Source organism: Populus alba, chromosome 3 (genome assembly GCF_005239225.2).
Source record: "Populus alba chromosome 3, ASM523922v2, whole genome shotgun sequence".
Taxonomy (NCBI): domain Eukaryota; kingdom Viridiplantae; phylum Streptophyta; class Magnoliopsida; order Malpighiales; family Salicaceae; genus Populus; species Populus alba.
Window position 1 is genome coordinate 13,598,937 of NC_133286.1, and position 13,473 is coordinate 13,612,409.

The 13,473-nt window shown below is 32.3% G+C and overlaps 2 protein-coding genes across 5 annotated transcripts; both read left to right on the forward strand.

Moving 5' to 3' along the window:
* Positions 1 to 3,591: 3,591 nt before the first annotated feature.
* LOC118028735 (uncharacterized) lies at positions 3,592 to 6,742 on the forward strand. Of its 2 annotated transcripts, none has more exons than XM_035032440.1 (3): positions 3,592 to 3,995; positions 4,755 to 5,222; positions 6,101 to 6,742. In XM_035032440.1, exons 2-3 carry the CDS (start codon positions 4,876 to 4,878, stop codon positions 6,582 to 6,584), a joined length of 831 nt encoding a protein of 276 aa, XP_034888331.1. In that variant the 5' UTR covers positions 3,592 to 3,995; positions 4,755 to 4,875; the 3' UTR covers positions 6,585 to 6,742. The 2 variants fall into 2 exon arrangements, with proteins under 2 accessions (XP_034888331.1, XP_034888330.1); XM_035032439.2 differs by having other exon boundaries at positions 3,593 to 3,991.
* Positions 6,743 to 9,082: 2,340 nt separating this feature from the next.
* LOC118028658 (growth-regulating factor 3) lies at positions 9,083 to 13,404 on the forward strand. Of its 3 annotated transcripts, XM_035032344.2 has the most exons (5): positions 9,094 to 9,294; positions 9,416 to 9,685; positions 10,505 to 10,841; positions 12,544 to 13,010; positions 13,115 to 13,404. In XM_035032344.2, exons 2-5 carry the CDS (start codon positions 9,484 to 9,486, stop codon positions 13,120 to 13,122), a joined length of 1,014 nt encoding a protein of 337 aa, XP_034888235.1. In that variant the 5' UTR covers positions 9,094 to 9,294; positions 9,416 to 9,483; the 3' UTR covers positions 13,123 to 13,404. The 3 variants fall into 3 exon arrangements, with proteins under 3 accessions (XP_034888236.1, XP_034888233.1, XP_034888235.1); XM_035032345.2 differs by lacking the exon at positions 13,115 to 13,404 and having other exon boundaries at positions 9,083 to 9,294; positions 9,416 to 9,637; positions 12,544 to 13,104; XM_035032342.2 differs by lacking the exon at positions 13,115 to 13,404 and having other exon boundaries at positions 9,089 to 9,294; positions 12,544 to 13,103.
* Positions 13,405 to 13,473: the final 69 nt, after the last annotated feature.

The window sequence follows — 13,473 nt, forward strand, 5'->3', positions numbered from 1 at the left end:
AATAAGCTTGTATACAAACCAACTCAATATTAAAAAATAAAATCGAGTATAAAAATATATCAAACTAAAAAAATTGACAAAGCAAAAAAAAAAAACAATTAAAAAAATAAATTAAAAAATTATCATAAATAATAATTAAAAAAATATGAATCAAGTATGACAACTAAATAAAAAATCAAATGAGGATGAAATAAAAATAAATTTTGATCTTCACAAATTATTTAAGATAAAAAAATATAAACTAAAAGATAAGGACTAAATAAAAACAAAAAGAAGTTGAGGGTTGTTTTGAAATATTCCAAGGTAGGGCATGAAAACCAAGAGAAAAAAAAAAAAGTCAGTGAAGCTAAATCAGAGGGTTATTTTATACATGTGCCACCATTACATAGAGGAGATGCTGAAATGATTTTAGGCTCTGTTTGTTTGCTGGAAAGTAGTTTCCTTTTAAAAAGTGAATTTCGGGGAAGTATTTTCTGATGTTTGGTAGTGTAATGGAAAATGAGTTGGAAAACACTTTTAAGTGTTTGGTTATGTCATAGAAAATGAGCTGAAAAATAACTTATTAATATTTTATTTTTCTCAAGTTTATTAAAATAATGAGGAACAAATCTTACAAATTAAAAAGTTGAATGAGAATTAAATTGAAAAAAAATTTAATAAATTATCTCAAATAAAATAAATAATAATCAAAATAATAGAGATCAAATCTAAAAATTAAAAAAAAAGAAAGATGAAGAAATTAAAATAATAATAATCAACATTTCATAAATTATTTCAAATAAAACAAGTAACAATCAAAAGAATAAGGACCAAATTTGATAGATAAAAAAATTCAATAAAAATATGATAAGGAAAAAACAAATAGCAATTATAAAAATAAGGACTTAAGAGATGAAATTGAAAAATAAATATTCAAAACAAAATATATATAACAATCAAAAGTTTGAGGATCAAATTTGATATAATCAGCAAATAATAACATTTCTAAATTTTTCACAACTTCGAGAAAGTGTTTTCCCCTCGAATTTTTCAGGAAAACACTTTCCTGAAAACCAAGCCAGATTTTCCTTTTACTAGAAAGTGTTTTCCATTGACCGACTTTCCTACTGGCAAACAAACACAAGAAAGTTTGGAAAATAATTTTTCGGAAACCACTTTCTGGAAAACAAACACAGCTAAAGGGAAAACACTTTCCTGAAAACCAAATCAAATTTTTCTTTGACTGGAAAGTATTTTCTGTTGACTAGAAAGTGTTTTCCGTTGACCGGAAAGTATTTTCTGTCGACCAACTTTTCTAATAACAAACAAACACTGAAAAATTTAAAAAATTATTTTTCAAAAATTATTTTTTGAGAAACAAACATGGCCTTAAAGACATCCCATAATAGCGTTTCTGGTTATTAAAATTAGTTGCATGCTAAAAACGACACAGTAATTGACGCGTTAATGCGTGTTCAACGCACATCATCAATTTTTTTTAAAAATACCTTTAATATATTAAAACAGAAAAACTAATAGGGCAATGTCAAAAGTTCCCTCATACCCAAGGTATGAAAAATTGAACCCCAGGAGCAAGTAGATATTTTTTCTATGCAAATAAAAAGGATAAGTTCAAAACAACTCTGTTCAACTGTCAAAGTTTTTTTGTTATTTTGTACACATGTGCAAATAGTAAATTCATCACCCTTTTCATTTTTTTTTTTATCTTGATATATATATCAAATTTTTAAAAATTAGTGAATGACGTCGAATGAATATCTAGCTCATCCTAAAATTTATATGACCTTGAATCTTTAAATAATTTAATGTTTTATTTTCATGTCCACTTTCTCTTTTTGATGGTGTTTTGTTCTGTCAAAAAACTTTAACATATCACATGTGATGATTCCCCCCCCCCCCCCCGAATATCTACAAAATTGATGTTTTGGTATTTAATGTGTGCTTTTAATTGGTACATTACATTTTTAAAAATAATTTTTTATTGAAATATATTATTTTTTATTTTTTATATCAGTATATCAAAATAAAAAATATTAAATTAATATTTTTAAAATTAAAAATACTTAAAAAAAATAGAAATAAAAACTCTCTCAGATGCCCCTCATTAGTTTAGTTCATGTCGACGAGGATGTTTGTTTCTGGATTTCAAAAATATTTTTGAAGAAATTTGAAATTTTTTTATTAACTTTAAATTAATATATTTTTAGTGTTTTCAAATCATTTTGATATGCTAATGTTAAAAATAATTTTAAAAAAATAAAAAAATATATTCATATGTATTTTAAATATAAAAATTATTTAAAAAATAATCATAATTATATTATCAAACAAGTTTAAAAGCTTCAACAATGGTTTTTCTCGTGCGTTTTCTAATTACTAGCGCAGGAGGACTCACAGCTTTCCTGATATTATTTTTATATTTATAGATTTTTCTTGATTTGATTAGATCCGATTTCTTGATGTTTTGGTGTATTATCCTCGGTTCTCCCAATTATGCAAGAGCCATCCAAGTAATTTGTAACAATAAAATTTACTTTATATTAAAAAGATATGTCTGCCACTGATTTATATTATCCCACCAACGTGTCAAACTTTGCTAACACTATATAAAGACAAATTGAAATCACAATAGCTATTTGTTCAGCAATACATCACCAGTCACACACACACACACACACACACACACACACACACACACACACACATATATATATATATATATTAAAATGACACGAAGTTGCTTCCAACAATATAATAAAAGGGTAAGTTTAGTCAATAAGAGATGTCACATGCACCGACACATGGAAAATAGGTGCTACCAACTTTTTTAATACAAATAAATTATTATTAATGTGAAAGGATGAAAATGCATATGGACAAATGCCTTTTTTTTATTTGAAGGGCAAAACTATCTTCTAACTATATTTTAAAAAATTAAAAGAAAACACCCTTTATCAACATTTTTATTTTTTTTACTTGAAGGTAAATCAATTATTTTATTGTTTTAAGATAATGAAAAGACACATTTATTTTGTTAATCCTCTAATGACCGATAAGTATTTTGAAAACACCTAATTACTCTTAAAAACATTTTTTTTATTGTAGCAATGAATAGTCCAAAATAACACCATTAGAGCTGCGAAATGGACGCGAACTGAGACTGAAATGAACGCCTTTAATTTTATTTTTTTTGTACATGCATGCATAATGATCTCTCTACATGTTTTAAAATGCATTTAAAAGTATAATAAAAATTATTTTTCAAAGTGATTTTCGCTTAAAATATATTAAATATTATTTTTTTACACCAACCTATCAAAATAATTAAAAAATATAAATAAATTAATTAATTTTTCTTAAAACACTATTTAAAACACAAATACAAACATCCACCTAAATCGTTGCCAATCACATTTCAATGTGACCATTACATGTGCTTGCTAATAAAGGTACATCTATTACCTCATTTTAAAAGTAACATGTTTTTTTTTTTTGTTTTGGTTGTCGTTTAAATGTACTCTATGCCGAGCACCGTGCGATATGAACCGCAATAATAGAATAGGGGAGTGAGGAGGACATGTCTTCCATGCAGACCGCTAGACTAGCAATGGCGTCGAGGACGGGAGGACGGTCAGAGGCATTATCCACCATGGACGGACAGATTTAAAATAATATAGATAATGACAACCATATGATACGAAATATATTGTTATGTTATGCTTATAGACATCTTAAAATGATCCCTTCATTATTCCCATCTTCCTTTTTCTGTTGCCTTTCCCAATCTCCTTTTCAGATCCCCGCCATCATCCCCACCATCGTCATCATCATCTTTCAGTTTCTAAAAGGTCTTCTCTCTCTCTAAACAGCAACAATATCTACCTGGAGTAAGGAGCTCAAGCAAGCAGTGACTTTTTTGGATCCTAATTATGCTCTCCACACAACAGATTAAACCCGGAGCCTTTTGCTCTTGAAATCAGTCAAGCATCATGTAAGTACGTGGATAGTTTTTTTTTTTTTTTTTATATCATACCGTAATTATTACCGCACTTTTCATATACCTGCATGGAAACCATTTAGGTTAGCAGTAGCTGTTGCTTTTACACTCTCTCTCTCTGTATTTTTTTTTTTTTTTTTTCCTGTGTTCAGGGGATATGCTAGATCTGTGTTTTTGATGGACTTCTTTCCAAAAGAAAGAATGTTTTGCTTCTCTTCTCTTCGGTTTTTTGGCTTATGAATGAATTCGTGATTTTTTCTTTTTTAATATCAATGACTTAAAAAAGGGTTGTTTTCAAACTTTTTTCTCGGTAATTGACCGAACGGGTAGGATTTCTTTTTTCAGATACCAACAAATGCTGACTTTATTTTGCCCAAGTCTGATTGTTTCCTGAGAAAATTTCTTCCAGGAGATGAAGCATAAGGTTATTGATAGATTTAGCAATAATTTGTTAAAGATTCGCATCGACTGAATCTTACAGACTTGCAGTGAACGGCCCTTTCAATTTCTCTTTGTTTATTTTTTTTAAAAATGCACTTTATTTTATTTTCTTGATTTTATCGTCAACAAAAACAGAGCAGACACGAAACCCATTACTATTTATCTGTTATACAGATTCTTCCTTTGCTTCGAAAAAGTCTTTTAAGATGAGGATACATTCAAAAAACAAACTTGAAAAAGTCTGCTTGCCAAAAATACTAAAAAAAATACAAGCACCAAAAGTCTAAACTCGTTTCTTTGTTTTGTTTTTACCCAGTTTTAAAACAGAACCCATTTGTGGAATCAAGAAAACAAACAAGTTGAAAAGGATTTCAGTGTTGTCCTTGAATAAGGAGAGTGGAGAGAGAGAGAGAGAGTAGCACTAAGAGACCAAATAGATGGGTTCTTTCATCGGGCATGCTTTACCAGGAACATTGTTTCTATTGGTTGGTGTATGGCATATATGGAGCTCTTTGGTTAGATATGTATCGAATCCAAAGTCATTTCGCGTCCGGGTTTGGAACCCTGTGCCTGGTTTTGATGGGAAGCTTGAGTACTTGGAGCTTTATCTTGTAGCGGGTGGTGCCTTTATTGATATGTGTATTGAGCTTTTGTACTCTACGCACCTAAAATTCTTTATCAACGGAGTCTTGAATCCTCATCATATGAATGATTTTGAGCACGGTGGAATGCTTCTCATGTTCTTTATCTTCGGGGTTGTCAGTTTGCTATCAGAGAAAACAAGGTTGGTCTTTTCATAGTATTATTAGTGTTTGTAGATTATTTTTTACTTTATGACACTCTGTATATCTGTTTGATACCTGAGCAAACGAGGTAAAGAAGGAATTAAAATTTTCATATCTGCGACTAGCTTCTTTCAATTGAATCTGATGCAAAATAGCATAGGACGACTTCTGTTTTTATTTTCTATACATAAGAAAATGGTGTTACAAATGGCAAAATCGGAGTGGTCTTTACAGTTAACTTTGTCGTCCTCGTTCTGCATGCCCTAGACCTTAGTGCTCTGTAGCAGTCATGATCATACATGTTGAATTTATTCTGAAGTTTGGACAGCCTGAGCTTTAAAACAGCACATCCAGCTGGAAGGAGAAAAGGGTCTAGATAGGGACTCAATTGCACAAGGCAACCAACAAAGCAGCTAGACGTGGTTACTGGATAGCAATAGTTCAATTGCATATCTGTGGAGAGATGAAAAGTGGATAATAGAGATGCTTTTGAATTATATAGGGATCATAAGATGCAGATCATAAACTCACACGAACTTTACTCCAAATCTTTGTGAATTTGCAATGATGTTTATTATAACTTTCATGGTTTTGTTCATGGGATATTGAACACAGAAATTCCTTTCCTTGGTAGGTTGCAGTTAAAGATAATGCAATAATTGCCAAAACTTGTGTTTAATGTTTGTTTTCTACCCTGTTAATTTAGGTAAATGGAAGACCAATAACAATCATGCGCGAGACAAATTATTTCTGAACACACACTGGCATGCTCACCTGAGATTTCAATTCTATTATTTAGTCCTCAAAGAGGAAAAAAAGATGGTGTGAGTTGACTTTTTCTGAAGGAACTTTCTTTTTGGTTTAACTGTGTGCTCAGATTTCTACCCTTGCCAGAAGGAGCCCTCTGCTTGGTTGCTGCGGCGGCATTTTCTGCAGAGTATCTCCTGTTTTACTTTCACTCAACAACCCATAAAGGGCTTGAAGGGCACTACCATCTCCTCCTTGTCCTTCTGATAGGCCTCTGTGTTTTATCCGTTGCGGCTGGGGCACTTCTCCGAACCAGCTTTCCTGTTGATTTATCCAGTGGCATTGCTTTAACTCTCCAAGGCCTCTGGTTTTATCAGACTGCCTTCACTCTCTACGGTCCCATGATGCCCAACGGATGTCAGCTTAAGGGCGATCAGATTGTGTGTCGATCATCGGAGAGTCTGGTTCGAGGCGAGCTGCTTGCAAACTTTCAGCTCTTCTCCTTGGTCTTCGGTGTCCTAGTCACGGTTGCGGCCTCGTATGGTTTTGCAGCTTCAAGATATGGGCATTCTGATCTTAAGAGCTTGCATGTTCGTCCCGATGGATTAGAATGAGATCAAGATAGGGTATGCGATCTCACCCTATTTCTACCTCGTTTTGTATTTATTAGCGATAGTTTTTCTCTGCCTGATGAGGAAGATGGATGTCCTGTGAATATGAAAGCATACTATATTAATTTCCATGATAATATTTTTAAAGATCCTTAAGAGTACACGTTGCTTTAACTTTTATTAGGGCAAGCAATTAAAATTTAACAAGAATATTTATCTTATAACAACAATAAAGTATAAGATTATAATTTAATCCAAATAGTTTTAAAATTCTCAAGGAAACATTAAACATAAAAATGCTAGGAATCTTACATTATTAAGTAAAAACAATAATTCCAAAAGTCTTGAGAGTCAATTTTTCAAGAATCACTTTTTCAAGAAAGTGATTACTTGTGAATCAAATGTCATCGATATAATTTAAATGATGTGTTTTTTCCCCATCAAAGTCTGTGTTACTAGTTAATTAGTTTGTTGGTATGAGCAACAAACCGAATAAAAAAGTTTTAAATGTGAAAAATATTGAGATTATAAAAAATTATTTAACATTGTTATTAAATTAATTCAGTAGGTTAATTTTGAAATCTCCTTATGCAATTCTTCATCTAGTGTGAATTTAAAATTAAATCTTGTGAAAATTATTGACATGATCCAATCGACTTAATATGTTAAAAAATAATCGAAATGATAGGCAAAAAACATGGTTTATCTTAAAAAAAATTCAAGATTTTTCTTTTAATATTGAGATTACAACACATTGATCTACCTGGACTTTATTGTTTAATTCACCAAATTCACGACCCAGATCATGAACTCCACTAAGTTTAATAATTTTATTTTTTTAAACTACTTTTTACTTAATGATACGATAACAAAAATAAACATGTTGACATTGTAATTAAACCTGTCACAACGAGTCGAATTTTAAAACTCCCAAACCATCCCTTTTCCTAGCCTAAGTTTTAAATTAAAATCATATGAATATGCAACCTTGTCGACATGATAGGTTCAGAAAAAAAAAACCAAAAAAAAAAAAAGAAACAACCCAAGTGAATTGAGTTAACTTGCTAAGCTATGACCCGAATCACATATTTCACTGGGATCAATTATGTTTTTATTATATTATATGATAAAAATATAAATTCATTCAAAACTAACTAAAATTTTGAAGGATAAAATTTTAAAAAAAGTTCAATAAAAACCCAACATTAAAAAACAAAAAAAAAAAACACCCAAAGGGCAAAAATAATAATTAAAATACCCAAATATGCAAGCTTAAGTTACCCAGTGTGTCTGAGCTTTTCTAAAATAAAAAAAAAATACCCAGCATGAGGTTTTTTTTTTTAAATAGATAAATAACATGTTGGTTATTCCTATTTTGTTTGAAATAATAGTAGGACGTGATGCATCGCTTGTTGTTGCCTAAAATCTGGGCACCACAATAGTCACAAAAAATTCTATGGTGGATGTTTTGAGTAGAAGATTTATTTTTAATCTATTTTTACTAAAAAAAAAAAAACCATATAAATCATTCTAAACCATCTAACTAAAAAAAATCAAAACATACTCAATTTGTTTAAGCAAGATCATATACGAAACCCACAATAATTAAAAATTTCTTGTTGAATGAAATTATTTGACACCAAGCACAACAAATTCTTTAAAGAGTTGCCAAACCAACAATTTTTTCTTTTATTTTTGTTTTTGAATGAGTTTTTTTTTTATCTCTTTACTTTAAGAACTGAAAAATAATAAAAAAAGAAATTTTAAAACTAAAGTGAGAATTGTTGCTAATGTGGGGATAATATCTGTACTTTTTTTTTGTTTTATATTTTAATTTTGTATCTTTAATATAATTTCAAGCATAATTTCTTTTCTTTAGGCTATAAAAAATTTGATCAAAATGATAAAAAAAAAATATTCAGTTACTTCACTGTTATAAACAATGAAACCGTTGTAGTTTCTTTGTTAATAATAATTACTGGTGTTATAAAGCAAGAAGAGTTTGGCTCAATACTATAGAATCCATGATTAAACATAAGAAATTAAAAACATGTTTGAAATTCTACTTGTGATTAATTTTCAGAGTATTTTTTATGTTAAAATATATTAAAATAATTTTTATGATCAGCGCATCAAAATAATCAAAAATATATATATAAAAATTAATTTTCCACAATTTTATTTTTTGAATTGATTGGAAATTCGGGTTGGCTCGTGTTTTTAAACTCAGCTTAAATTCACATGTTATGTTATAGAAGGTATTATTTTTAATGTATTAATGTTGAAAATAAATTTTAAAATATAAAAAATATTATTTTAATATATTTTAAAATAAAAAATACTTTAAAAAAAGAATTTATATTATTATTCCAAACATCCACTTAATATAAAATCGATTGGAGTGATATTAATTTGTGGATGTAGTAGCAATTTATTTATATTCCAAAATAAATGAGTTTTTTACACAAAAGTCTAATTTCTTAAAACATACATATGATTAAGAGGAGGCCAATTAAGGACATTTAACTTCCACATCTCTTTTTTGTCTGCCCGTAAATCGAAGCATTAATGTCCAGCTTCAAATACCCAAAAATAAAAGCCCCATTTTCCCCCACCGAACACCCATTGATATAGTCCTCTCTCCCCCCGCCCCCCGACATCCAACTTTCCCCCAGCTATGTCCAAACCCTCCTCTTCAGTCTCCCATTCTAAGGTAAAAGCAATAAAAAGATCCTCCCTTTCTCTCTCTGATTCCCAGTTAACACTTGCTAGGATATTTATATCTCACAAGCTAACCCCGAAATTTCCTCCCTTTTCCATTATTTGTTGAACAGGGTTGCTTAATAAAGCAGTAGAAGCAGCCGGTCATACCCAAGTGAAGTTGAAGAGAGAAGTGAAAGAAATGAGCAACTCATCAGTCACAGTGGCGGCGGTGGGATCAAGATCACCACCAGGTTTCACGGTGTCTCAGTGGCATGAGCTGGAGCATCAAGTTCTTATCTTTAAGTGTTTAAATGCTGGGTTACCTGTCCCTCATCACCTTCTCCTTCCTATTCGTAAGAGTTTTCAGCTTCTTTCCCCTGGTTTCTTGCACCCATCAAATTGTAAGCTACAAAAACAGAAAACCTCTTGGCTTTACCTCTTTTATGTTTCGTTATTTTGTCCTTTTTGTTAGTGTTAATTAAAGTTTTTTTAAGATTGATAAAGTTTGGTACGCTGGGGACTTGTTTGCTTTTAATGAACGAGGGAATAAAAGAAGTTGGGGATGTCATTTTGATCTGTGAGGAATTTTTCATGTCCTGTGCCATGGCTGCTACTCTAATTGATTGACCTACATGTAATAAAGGGCTTTCATCGGAATTGCATATAAAATTTTTATTTCAATTGAAGTTGATGTCTTTAAGATTGGAACGGATCGGTACGTCTGTGACGTGCGTAGCTTTTTTTTTTTTTTTTTAATTAAAGTTGGCAAGGTCAGTCTAAGTTTTGAGAATTTTTACTGTTCACTCCTCGAAATTGTATATCGTCTTAATTGATTCGGCTATTGTTCTTTCAGTTGTACGAGACTGGTTAAAAATGTATTTTTCTTCCCTCTTTGGAAATTGTAATTTTTGTTTATCTGTTTTAATGGGGCTTGTTTTCGGATTGTTAAATGCTATAACAATGAGGTGAGATAGTATACAATTAGACATACGAGTAACCATCAAGTAATTGAATTTAACTCTAGCTAAATGGTTTGGGGAAATTGTACTGGAAATTGGCAATGCAGTTTTCTGACACGTGAAATCATCTTAATTTGCAAATCTCTTGTGCGCGCACTTGTTTTGTTGAATGGCTTGGTGATATCCAGTTAATCAACTAATTTTAGAGTTGCAGGTTATATATTTGTGCTCATTACATGTTATATGTGTCCTTTTTTGCAGTGAGCTACTGTTCCTATTTTGGGAAGAAGATTGACTCAGAGCCAGGAAGGTGTCGGAGGACAGATGGCAAGAAATGGAGGTGCTCCAAAGATGCTCACCCAGACTCCAAGTACTGTGAGCGGCATATGAATAGAAGCCGTAACCGTTCAAGAAAGCCTGTGGAATCACAAACTACCTCTCAGTCCTTGTCAACTGTGGCATCAGAAATTGCAACTGGGAGCAGCAGCAGTGGGAGCAGAGGGTATCCAACTAATCCTGGGACCTTAGGCTTGGGAAGTAATATGTCACGTTGGCAGATGGAGTCTATGCCTTATGGTGTTAATAGTAAAGACTACAGGTGCGTGATCGTTATTTGCACTAGCCAGACTGCATGTTGAGCAAAGGTTTTATTAAAGGATTTGTGCCTGATAGCATTCTATGTTTATATTTTGGTATATTTATGGGTAATGCGGTGTGTAAATTGAGTGATATGTGATTGTTTGAGCAACATGCTGACCCCAAGCCATTTAAATATTACATAAAGCTATTGTCATCCCTTATGCTGCGTTAAGCAAGCCAGGGCCCTTGGGTCTCCCCAGTCCTTTGTTGTGCTCTCCTTTGGTTGACTATGTAGAAGCACCTTGGTGATTATAGTGACCCTGATAACTAACTTTCTATTACTTGTTAGCTTTGTAAAAATAAAGGCTACAGTCATGGTCTTGCATGTTAAGGTAAACAAGATGTTACTGCATTGATGAATCATGAAGGTTAAGTGCTACATATTAGATTAAGTTGTGAAATTGATGACCTTGTTTTTAACACATTACTCAAAAACCACTCCAATGTTTTTCATCAACCATTGATTCTAATGAAAATTTAATATCTCTTATCATCAATTGAGGCTGACATAACAAGTTGAAATCTTTAAATATTTTGAATGGGTTTGTCTTTACCTTATCCTTCTTTGCTTTTGAGAGCCTGTTGTGGATTTTAAACGAGTCTTGTCAATAGTAGTTTTAAAAATATCAACACTAGTTGGTTTCTCATCCTTTATTTGGAGTAGGCAACAAACATTTTTTCGTAACCAACTAAAACCATCTGCTACAATGCTATCCAGTATCCATACAATGACATACAAAATGTGGCTTGTCTTTGTATTGCGTCTGTTCTTTCAGATTAATACTCAGATTACTTGAATGCTATTGCAGCTTTAAAAATTATCACCTGGAAATATAGTTCAGACTTGTCTAGAATTTTTGTTCCTTCTAAATCAAATATAGGATCACATTTTCAGCCTTTCTAAAGGGGATGTGAAACGAGTAGGAAATGAGGTTCAAACATTAAAATCCCCCCTTTTCACCAGTCTTATTTGTATAGCTGCAGGTGCTGCCAAATTTAGCCATCATTGGTTCGTTAGCTCATGCGCACAGTATGGTCTATAATCATGATTTTGGATTGCTGCTGTGATATCTCATTTTGGTTTGTTATCATCTATTTTCAAACTACAATAGTGGTATAGTTTTATTGTAGGAGTAATGTTTGATGAGATTTGAATCTTTTGGTCGTATAAACATCTGAAAGTGTTGTAGTGATTTATTCTTGTGTCACCGTGGTATTTTTTTTTTCTTTTTTGTGTTTCAAAATTGTGCTCCACTAGTCTATCCACGTATACACAATCATCATCTGTGTATCTCCATTGTATCATGGCTTAGCTTTCTGAAGATGCATTGGTCGTTCCTGCATCCCATTTCAATTTTTATATTCAACGTTGTGTGTAAGTTTGTTAATTAAGCCAAGAATTGATTGTGTGAATTGTAAGATAGTTTTGACGAGAATGGAGTAGGTAGCTTACAACAGACCTGCTCCCACTATACTAATAGATCATGATCTTGATTGCACTTGAATATCTAAAGACAAGCTTGGATTTGTTGGAGATCTTTAACATATGTTGTGAAGGAAAAAATGTTTATTTGATACAAACTGTTGAAGCATATCCTAAGGCTGTGGAATTATTTATAAAGAAACCATCTGGGTGTGTTCTGTGCAAACTGGAACTGCAGGTCTCTCCATGGACCGAAGCCTGAAGCAGATGAGAAAACTTTCCTACCAGAAGCTTTGGGAAATGCAAGAAGCTTTGGAATGAACTCTACTGTGGACAGCACTTGGCATCTCACATCCCAAGTCCCTGCAAACCCTGTGCCAGAATCAAGAAATGGTGCTCTTTTGCAAAACTACCCCCAAGTACAGACACTGCAGGATTTTGAGCCCCTAACTGTTGATGCTGCATCGTCAAAACAACAGCAGCAGCAGCAGCATTATTTATTTGGAAGGGAGTTCAGTTCATCAGGATCTTTGAGGCGGGAAAGTCAGTCTCTTCAGCCTCTCTTTGACGAGTGGCCAAAATGCAGGGATATGGATTCCTATCTCACTGATCAGAGATCTAACAATAACTCGTCTGCTGTTCAGCTATCAATGGCCATTCCAATGGCTCCTAACGCTGCTGCGAGGAGTTATCATTCCCCAAATGGTGAGACAGGTTTATCTGGAACATACTTTTCCGCAACTTAGACGCCCCCAAGACTTGGTGGAAAACAAATAAATGAGTTCTAATCCTCTCATGTTATAATGCAGATGCTTGAAAGGAGCATAGGAGTTTCTGAGCCAGATATTGGGATGCTTCCTTAAGAGATACCTTCAAAATATCTCTGCTTGATCAAGTACAAGGACATTCCTACTCTGGCTGTGGGATCTAGCTCCGTTGTAATTTATGTTAGGGTACTTGGGTTTCCTACTATGTTTTTGTGGTAGACTTCTGACTACATTGAGAATGCGCGTGAAGTTCTCTTTGTCCACAATAAAATCAAACATCATAGATGTTATTATTAACGTTAATGTTAATTCAGTATTTGGCTTGTTGATTTTGTTATGATCAATTGAATCTCCATTTAACTATTTATACTGCAATCATAGTAGATCTTTGAAAGGTTATG